The 10,327-nt window shown below is 35.3% G+C and overlaps 2 protein-coding genes across 3 annotated transcripts in view; both read left to right on the top strand.

Moving 5' to 3' along the window:
• The window catches only part of LOC109124533 (putative glucose-6-phosphate 1-epimerase), a 3,063-nt gene extending 1,010 nt beyond the window's left edge, over positions 1-2,053 (top strand). The window contains exons 2-7 of the mRNA XM_010435565.2: positions 545-619; positions 698-754; positions 839-1,005; positions 1,094-1,228; positions 1,326-1,528; positions 1,613-2,053. Of these exons, the coding sequence (XP_010433867.1) occupies positions 545-619; positions 698-754; positions 839-1,005; positions 1,094-1,228; positions 1,326-1,528; positions 1,613-1,782 (807 nt within the window). The 3' untranslated portion in view covers positions 1,783-2,053. The remainder of the gene's footprint in view (positions 1-544; positions 620-697; positions 755-838; positions 1,006-1,093; positions 1,229-1,325; positions 1,529-1,612) is intronic.
• Positions 3,343-6,359, top strand: LOC104717920 (probable inactive receptor kinase At4g23740). 2 transcript variants are annotated; one of them, XM_010435563.1, is made up of 4 exons: positions 3,343-3,570; positions 4,051-5,353; positions 5,445-5,795; positions 5,885-6,359. In XM_010435563.1, the coding sequence occupies exons 2-4, from the start codon at positions 4,081-4,083 to the stop codon at positions 6,178-6,180; spliced, it is 1,920 nt and encodes a 639-aa protein (XP_010433865.1). In that variant the 5' UTR covers positions 3,343-3,570; positions 4,051-4,080; the 3' UTR covers positions 6,181-6,359. The 2 variants fall into 2 exon arrangements, with proteins under 2 accessions (XP_010433865.1, XP_010433866.1); XM_010435564.1 differs by having other exon boundaries at positions 3,344-3,570; positions 4,057-5,353.

Below are 10,327 nucleotides of genomic sequence, written 5' to 3'. Positions count from 1 at the left end.
AAAAAAAAAAAAGAGATTCATAATTTTGATTCGTGTGATAGAGATAGAGGATAAGATGTTGACTTTTTAATATTTGTCCACTAACTGTTTGATGTTTTTCCTCTTCCAAACTCTTCTTTGCTACTAGAAGAATTGAAATGGAACATGGGATTCCAATACTAATTGATAATGCAATATTCTCTATACCGTTGGATTGTATCCTGTGTTTTTATACATTTGAATTGGTCCAAAAGGTCTGATTTTTAGTGGAATAGGTGTTAATTGAGTTTCTCTGAATCAGAGAGTTATATATAACTTATAAGCGTGTTTGATTGCTCTGTTTCTAATTGGTGATTTGGGTTCTCATTCTTGTTTAAAGTTGAAGGCTTCATGGTTGCTGTTACTTCGAACTCTCTTACCAAGATGAATCAATCTATATTTTTACTTTTGTTTTTGCTTATGGAAACTATGGTTTTCTTTGTGATTCTGGCCTTCATATTCACAAGCATTTCCATTTCGCCTTATTGAACTGACGGTTTCTTTTTTCGGATGATGCTTTGCTCAGATTAGTTTACATGGAGGACAAGTTCTTTCTTGGAAGACTGAGAAGGGTGATGAATTGTTATTCAACAGCACCAAGGTAAAAGAACTCTGCTTTTTCAGCATGTTTGCAACGTCTTAGAAAAGTTGGTGAACTTGATGCTCTTGTTTCATTCAGGCCAACTCGAAGCCTCCCCATCCGGTACGAGGAGGAATCCCTATATGCTTTCCTCAGGTACATAGACTCCTCAAATCTTCACAGAAGTAACCTTGGTTTTGATCACTTTGCTTAAAAATTTGTACTTTCTCCCTTAAAAAGTTTGGAACTCGAGGATCACTCGAGCAACACGGGTTTGCAAGAAACAAGATGTGGCTTGTGGAAAACAATCCACCTGCTTTACCTTCATTTGACTCAACCGGTAAAGCCTTTGTCGATTTGGTACTTAAGTCATCCGATGAAGACACTATGAGGATCTGGCCTCACAGGTTTGCAAACCCGATCAAAAATTGATTCCTCGTTATGATGTGATATTGTTTTTTTCCATATTAATTGGTATTATTGCTCTTGTTTCAGCTTTGAGTTTCACCTGAGAGTCTCATTGGCATTAGATGGGAACTTAACACTGATATCACGAGTCAGAAACATCAATTCAAAGCCTTTTAGCTTTGCCATTGCCTATCACACTTACTTCTCCATTTCCGATATTAGGTGAAAACACTGAGTTTAGTCTCTCTCTAGTCTCTTTACTGATCACACATAAGAAAACCTTCTAATGCTTTCTTTCTCTTTATTTGGTGTTTCTCAGTGAAGTTAGACTTGAAGGGCTGGAAACTCTCGACTATCTTGATAACTTGCACGAGAAAGAACGTTTTACAGAGCAAGGCGATGCACTAACCTTTGAATCTGAGATCGATAGAGTGTACCTAAATTCTAAAGACGTGGTTGCTGTTTTCGACCATGAAAGAAAACGCACATTCCTTATCAGGAAAGAAGGTCTACCCGATGTTGGTAAGATCAAAAATATCGAAAACTTTTACCGCCTTTTTATTCTAACCGGTTTTTAACAGAATCAGATTCTCGGTTTTATCGCAGTGGTATGGAATCCATGGGAGAAGAAAGCTAGAGCACTGACGGATTTGGGAGATGATGAGTATAAACACATGTTGTGTGTTGATGGAGCAGCCATTGAGAAACCCATCACTTTGAAACCGGGTGAAGAATGGACCGGTAAATTAAACCTCTCGCTTGTCCTATCCACCTGAAATAACCGATACCGGTTATTGGAAACCCGATTCTTCTGTGTGTCTTTTCATTGGCTATTGTTTTTTTCTGTATAGTCTATAGAAGAACATCACAGTGTGTGTGATTGATTCTTCGGTATCAGAATCCGAAATATTTAAAAAGGAAACCTGAGATTTGAAAAGGTCACCCATTTTTAGGAAGTGACTAGATACGATCCTGGTTTTGTGCGAGATTTAATTAACTTGTGTATGAAGATATTGTTATACTATATGAAATCTGTATTATTGTACTTTTTTTTTTCTTTTGGTTAAATCTTCATTAATAAATAAAGCTTTCTTGTTCTCACGGTTAACAATTCTTGAATACACCATTTCTATAACCATAAGCTAGTCTTTCTTTTTTTGTCGTCTAAGATTTATATTAATCCATCAATGGAACCGAGAACATTACAAGAGCTAGCATAAAACCAACAACCACAGAGACAAATTAGCCTAATCTAGCACACCCTCCAAACCCATTCGGAGGTGCTGGACCTGAGAGGTACCACCATAAAGGTCCCCCAGCAACAAAAAATTTCCTTAACAAGAGAAACATCCACAAAAGACTGCCAATTAAACAGAGTGTATAAAGACAAACCCCCTTCCTCAACAAAAACCATAAGCTAGTCTAAATGGGTATGTTAAGAATAAAAACTAAATAAAAATAATTATTTCGAGATTCAAAAAGCTTTAGTTAATGGCCTGATACTCATTGCCACTCAATGTTGGAGGTAGCGAAAAGAGAAAGAGGAATCAACCGTGGTAAGATGGGTATAAAATCATCACAATAATCATGAAAGATTTGAATGAAATTATTGGTTGATTATGATGCACCATAAATTCTATAATTGGGTCGGTCCAATATTTTTGATACACCGAAGAATTAGTTACTATTTTTAAAAGAATATACAGTACTCTTATTATAAGTATCCTATTAATGCTCCTATCAAAAAAGTATCCTATTAATGCCCCAAAGAAAAGAAAAAGAAAAAAAATACTACTATAAAAATGGTAGAAATCGATACGCATTGAATGAAGGCTTTGTAAAGCTTCATAAATGACAAGTAAAGTAGAAACAAATAAAAACGTACTTACTAATTTGCATAAACGTTTTGGTAAGTTAAATAATTTCTTCCGTTAACTCGATTTACATAAACTAATCTCTTTTTCGTAAACGTTGACTAATTAAGTCTTATGTCTTATCATCCCGGTTATGTCTATATCGGTTCATAAAACTCAAACCGACTTCACAATTAGTATTGTTTTACAAATAGCTAATGGTTCCAATTTATCTACCCTTTTTTTTTAATATGACAAAGACCAATAAGAAAATTGAAAGTTCAAACCGTAATTTTGATACAACAAAGTTCCGGTATATATAATAAGCAAATGGTCCCCGGTTCAGTATTAAATAACCGGTGACCAATCTGTAAACCGAATAAAAAAAGTCGTCTCACACAGTATCTTCTTCCCCTCGTCACTTTCACCCACTTTAATGCCAAAAAAAGAGAACAAAATAAATTTATATCCGTTGCTTGGAATTATTCATTAAAAATAAAAATAAAAATTCACAAGCTCTTAACTTCACTAGTGTTTCAATGGCGGTTCATAGCCCCGTTCTTCACATTATCACCACATAGTAATTTATGAGTTCGTCTCTCTTCCTCCTCAATAATTCTTTATTCAGCAGACTTGATTCGTTTCTCGAGAAGAAGAAACACTGAGAGGCGCAAGAGTCGACAATAAAGTTCAGATCTGGAAAAAAGCGAGGTTACCATTTCAATTTTTTTCTAGCTTCCAATAATAATAATTTTAGTCTGTTAATAGAGTTAAGGTTTCACTTTTTTGTCAACTTTATAATTCCCAGAAATTTTAGGGGTTTTTTGAAGTTTAAATTAAAGCTTCGAATGTTACAAAAAAANAAAAAAAAAAAAAAAAAAAAAGTTAGTTAGTTTCAGTTTCGTCATATTCGAAGCTTAAAGTCTCTCTCTTTCTCTGTCTCCCACTCCTGTTTTTAATCTCCAGTGGTGGTCTCATCGCATAGAACAATTTCAAGATTCCCCTTTTACTTTTGTAATCCGCAGTCTTCTAAATATCTAATTTTTTTTTTCTTTTTGCTTTTTTCGTACCTTTTATTTTAAATTAAAGTTACCAAAAAATTTCACCATTTATATATATATCCTCATCATCAGTTCTTCACTATCATCATCATCAATCAGATTGGGTTTTTGATTTTATCTTTTTCTCCAGCTCCAGATTTAAGGAAACAGCTCGTTTTTAATGGAAGCTTGGAGCTTTTTTTCTTCTCTATGGATTCTCTCTCTATGTTTGTTTATCTATGGAGGAGCAAACGCAGATCCATTAGAAGACAAACGCGCATTACTCGAGTTTCTTACCATTATGCGTCCCACACGCTCACTCAACTGGAACGAGACTTCACAAGTCTGCAACATCTGGACCGGAGTTACTTGCAATAAAGACAGATCTCGTATCATAGCTGTTAGATTACCAGGCGTTGGACTCAATGGTCAGATTCCTTCCAACACTATAAGCAGACTCTCTTCTCTCAGAGTCCTCAGTCTCAGATCCAATCGTATCTCCGGAGAGTTCCCAGCTGATTTCGTCGAGTTGAAAGACTTGGCCTTTCTTTATCTACAAGACAACAGCTTGTCTGGCTCTCTGCCTTTAGATTTCTCTGTCTGGAAGAATCTCTCTAGTGTTAATCTTTCCAACAACGGGTTTAATGGAACAATCCCGAGTTCGTTGTCTCGTCTCAAGCGTTTACAGTCGTTGAATCTTGCTAACAACTCTCTTTCTGGTGATATCCCTGATCTTAGTGTGCTCTCTACTCTCCAACACATTGACTTGTCCAACAATTATAACCTCAATGGACCTATACCGAGTTGGCTTCGAAGATTCTCGTCTTCTTCTTATGCAGGCATCGGCATTATTCCTCCTGGTGACGTCTCCATCTTTCAGCCGCCGCCTCCACCTGCCGAGCTGACTCATCAGAAACAGAAAGATCACTTCTTGGGACTATCCGAGACTGTTTTTTTATTGATCGTTATCTCTGTTTCCATTGTGGTAGTTGCGGCTTTGGCATTTGTGTTGGCTGTTTGTTACGTGAGAAGGAATTTAAGACGAGGCGATGGGATCGTTTCGGATACTAAGCTGCCGAAGAAGAAGAAAGGAGGGATGTCTCCTGAGAAGTTCGTCTCGCGGATGGAAGATGTGAACAACAGGTTATCTTTCTTTGAAGGATGTAACTACTCGTTTGATCTTGAAGATCTGTTGAGAGCTTCTGCTGAGGTTCTTGGTAAAGGCACGTTTGGCACAACGTACAAAGCTGTTCTTGAAGATGCGACTTCTGTTGCTGTGAAACGGCTTAAGGATGTTGCCGCTGGGAAACGAGATTTCGAGCAGCAGATGGAGATCATTGGAGGTATTAAGCATGAGAACGTTGTGGAGCTTAAGGCTTACTATTACTCCAAAGACGAGAAGCTAATGGTTTATGACTATTTCAGCCAAGGAAGTGTTGCTTCTTTGCTTCATGGTATGTTTTTCACTTTCTTGACCTAAAATGCATCATCGTAGCTACAAAATGTGGTTTGAGGCTCATTGTTGATTCAACTGGATCTTTACAGGTAACAGAGGAGAAAACAGGATTCCTCTAGACTGGGAAACAAGAATGAGAATTGCGATAGGTGCAGCTAAAGGGATTGCTCGTATCCACAAAGAAAACAATGGGAAACTCGTCCATGGGAACATCAAATCTTCAAATATATTCTTGAATTCAGAGCGTAGTGGCTGTGTCTCTGATCTTGGATTAACAGCTGTGATGAGCCCTCTTGCTCCACCGATATCGAGACAAGCTGGTTACCGTGCACCAGAAGTAACCGACACAAGAAAGTCTTCTCAGTTGTCAGATGTCTACAGCTTCGGCGTCGTGCTGCTGGAACTACTAACCGGGAAATCGCCCATTCACACAACCGCAGGTAAAGAGGATACTGAACCATTTCAATTGTTACAACTTTCAATATATATTCAATCTAATCATATCATTTTTGGGAAATGGAAACTGTAGGGGACGAGATTATCCACTTGGTTAGATGGGTACATTCGGTAGTGAGAGAGGAATGGACAGCAGAAGTATTCGACATCGAGCTTCTGAGGTATGCAAACATAGAAGAAGAGATGGTTGAGATGTTGCAGATTGCAATGTCATGTGTTGTGAAAGCAGCAGACCAGAGGCCGAAGATGTCCGATTTGGTTAGGCTTATCGAGAACGTTGGAAACCGACGAACCAGCAGCATTGAACCTGAATCCAAACCCAAATCAGAAAATGAAGCCTCAGAAGCTTCCACGCCAAGTGAAATTTGAACCTATCAAATTCAAAACTGTCGATTCATCAATCATATTTATCATGTGAAGTTGTTGTATACTCCTCTGTTTATTTCTTCTCTCTTCGGTTTAGAACCGGTTCATCAAAACACATTTTCTGTTTAGAGATATTCTTCTTGGTTTTCAAAATTGAGTATGAGATAGATTCAAATTTCCAATTCATAAGTTGTATTGCGTAAAGAAGAAGAAAGAATTCGAATTCGAATACGATCAGAAACGCAACACGAGAGCGATTGAACGGGGCTAAGTATCAGACCAAGATTTGGTTAAGCCTCTTAACCAAGGAAGCCGAATGGTGGAGGTCATGATAGGTGTTGCGTACACAATACAGACAAAGATAAGTAAGCAAGCATCGTTCATATAGATTAGTGATGAACAAACTTTTAAATATAGATAGTGATGAACAAAGACTTGTTTAAATATAAATTCAGTGCTGTCAATTTAGGGTTATATTTTCGGCTCAATGGTATTGAACCAAACTGACCCATTATAATTTTTTTTATCATTCTATAACGGTTTATAACCACTAGTGGGTTTTCTGAATTTTTCCTGGTTTGGGAAACCAGAACAAAATCAAGGTAGCTCTTCAGAAAGTGTTGGTATGGTTTTCTTTAGCTGCGGTTTAGAAGCATGCTTATCATTGTTTACTCACTTACTCCTGTTTTGATGTTGATTTTTTCCTTCTTGTGGTATAGCATAATTGAACTTGTTTCAAGTGAATATCATCCCTACTTCATCAAGCGGCATATCACGTTGTAAAAGCGGCATGTCTGTGGCCTCCATGACAAAAGTTCTCACTTGTTATAATTACAAAGCCAAAATTAAGCCCATTGGGCTTAAACTATTATGAACTACGAGTTGAAAAAAGATCATTGGTGTTCAGTTTTTTACTCGCAGATCCCGGAATGTGATCTGAACTCCGACAAAAATGGAACTAGTGGTCTCAAGAAATGCAATGTTTTGAGGGTTCTATCTTGTAAGAAGCACCACTAGCCTTAATAAATAATAACCCCACATCATGGTTATCCTCAGGATGATATTTGAATGGAGTTTGCGACTGATAATACATGTTTTTAATAAAAACTATAAATCTTTTACTGAAATAACATCTTTTCTTGAGTCAAAAGAAAAAGGTTCATGATAACAGTACATAGTTTTGTCGTGATTGTGTTTTGGAGGAGGAACAGGTAGGTGGCAGAGATTACAATAGGAAGGAGACAAATAAGGCAAGTTACAACGTGAACTTGATTTGTCTAATTCCAGAAAGTGACGTGTCTCCTGCTCGTATACTGCAATAAGGCTTTCTCTTCTTCTTTCCAAGTTGCGAAATTAGAAACCCACACACATATACATATTGAATCTCAATGTTATATAAATATGTCATTTTTATGTAAATCCTCATGTCCCCACGAAATCGGTGGATCAACATGTCTTTTGTTTTACTTCTCCGCTGTTAAAACGACGGCTTATTAGGAAATTTATGGAGTTAAACCATCTTTAACGTCTTGTTCTAATTGGAATGCTACACTATTAACTTGTGTTTTACCAATGTGCGTGGCATATAATTTTTCGCGTATAAAACTACTAAGAGTGTAAGTTTAGATTGTATACATAAATTGGTTTTTTTGCCCACACATGGTAGTACATATATCCCTAGTGTACTAATATATATGGAAGCTTTTTATATATATATATATATATGGAAGCTTATATGAACGATGAAGAAAATAAACTTTATTTTCTCGACAAGGGAAAAATAAATAACATGAGAATAGACATAACAGTCAACGTCCAATTGCTTTATATGTTCTTCTTTGCCTTTTCTCAAGTCAGGGTCAAAAACTTGTTTTAGGTGGTTTGTCGACAAGTTACACAAAAAAGAGATAAATTACTTATAATTTTCGTTAAACAAACAATTGCCTTGTTAATATGAAATTATCAAAACTAGTGATAGTAAAAAGTCAATTTCATGCGTGTTCCAAAAGAGTGATGTGTGTATTATAAATTTATAATAGACCAATGGTTCCAGATTTCCTGGTAAAACTGAAAAGCTTTTTACCCTAAGTCTATGTGCTATGTATGAGTATGAGCCTATGACTATGATTATTACTATCTCCAAAAAGTTTTTGATTTTTTTCTAACCTTAGTATTAAAGTTGATTGGCTGTGTAGTCCCTTAAAATACGGAGTCAAACGAGGCATTTGTATCTCATTTAACTTTAGTCGTTAGCTCTTTTTATTTACCTTTGCAAAGACATGGAAATATTTCACACAACTCACAGGGATGTACTATATAGCATTTTTTATATTGAACCTGAATCTTTCCGGTTGAGGCTCCGGGTTTATGACACCAAATGTAAATAAATAATTCATTACTTCATGGGAATATGTGTAGTTTGTCTAAATTTTCCACAATACAAAAACAGTGATACCTATATTAAATTCATTTGTATAAAGTTTATAATTATTTAGACGAACCATTACGACCCATGTCTACACCTTTGGTCATAGCAGTGAACTGGTTCTCAAATATTTTATAAGTTGATTGTGAGTACTTTCGCGACAAGTACGGTTTTAAAACGTTGTTTAATCAATAAAACATTTAATTAGTAAGACTATAGCTAGCTAAGGTCATTTCTATAATAAAGTGATGCACTTCACGAAACCAACATGATTGTGCTAATCAAATCATAAATGATTCAATGTACATATATAATTGGCCGGCAATAAGGTCGTGAGAAAGTGTTGGAAAGAGTTCGTGGGTCCATAGTTTAAGGGTTCCCTAATTAGATTTTAATTACAACCTATTTAACTTAAGAGTAAAGTACTATTATTAATTGAGATTTGTCTTCACTACATGACAAAATGTGACAAACACTTGCTAGCTCACCGCCCACTTCACCTCCACTCCACTTTGAATAAGTGCAATCCAAATTATTATTATTTTTTGGTAAAATGTGAAGTATTTATACCATTTTATCCAAATTATTTTATGTATCCCATTTTCTAATTAACTTGTTTTCAACTTTTGACTCTATATCATTATATATACAATAGACACCATATATTTTTTAAAACGTTTTCTTTCAAATTCACTATATATAACCTTGAGATACTTCAACTATTAAATTCAATATCATTGGAATGTCATAATGTGTTAAGTATACATCTAGTAAACACCGGTTTGAATTTGTTGTTTGGTGTTTTACCGGCTTCTGTGCTTACAATATACTCCACTAAGTTAAAGTTCTGTGTTATTTTACTTAACTACAAACACAAATTAAACCTAGATAGTTAAAATTCTAGTAGTAATAGATATTTTGAACATTACATAGAGATGTCAGAATTAACTAACTCTCGGTGCACGAGGTACTATGTTAATAATTGTGTAAGATGGCAATCTGGAAGATTGAACAACTACAAAATTTCGAATTTTCGAGCAACAAAAAGAATCCAAATCGTACATAACAGAAGTAATGACAAAAATTAATCAAAATTTAAGCGAATTTTAAGCATCTTCGATATTGATTTCATATTTTTGTTGACATTCAGAATTTTGCATATATGATTTCTGTACATTCGCTTATAGTCAAGAAAGGATTGAATAATTCTATAATAATAAAACACAAGTTCTTTAGGGACTCTAGAAACCTAACTTGAAATTATATATTAATCTACAATCATGAAAGGTTAATATTGATATAGTTCACTTAGGTTCTCGGTTTAAAAGTCATATAGTATCTGACTTGACCAGCATCATTGAAACACTTTCCAGGTACATAACGTACATTCAAACAAGATAATTAGGTCATTATTGAAACTTTACTATTTCTTTCCGTATTTTAATACTATCAAATTCTCTAATCATTTTTTTCCCTCGTGTACACGCTTAATCAGTTAATCCAAAGGAAAAAATATTTCACCAATCACGTATTTGTTTCTGGCACCAACTATATCATTAAAAGTTAAAATAAAAATGTTAATGCCATTGTTAGGAAGGAATTAGGAAGTTGAATGGTATATGTATTTTACTATATACAGTAATCATCGAGAAAATAACTCATTACAACTACCCAACTAATGTTCTTGTCATAAACACTAAAAATGACATCATTTTGAGTCCTTCC

This window comes from Camelina sativa, chromosome 10, assembly GCF_000633955.1.
Source record: "Camelina sativa cultivar DH55 chromosome 10, Cs, whole genome shotgun sequence".
NCBI lineage: Eukaryota > Viridiplantae > Streptophyta > Magnoliopsida > Brassicales > Brassicaceae > Camelina > Camelina sativa.
This window is presented reverse-complemented; position numbering and strand designations above follow the sequence as displayed.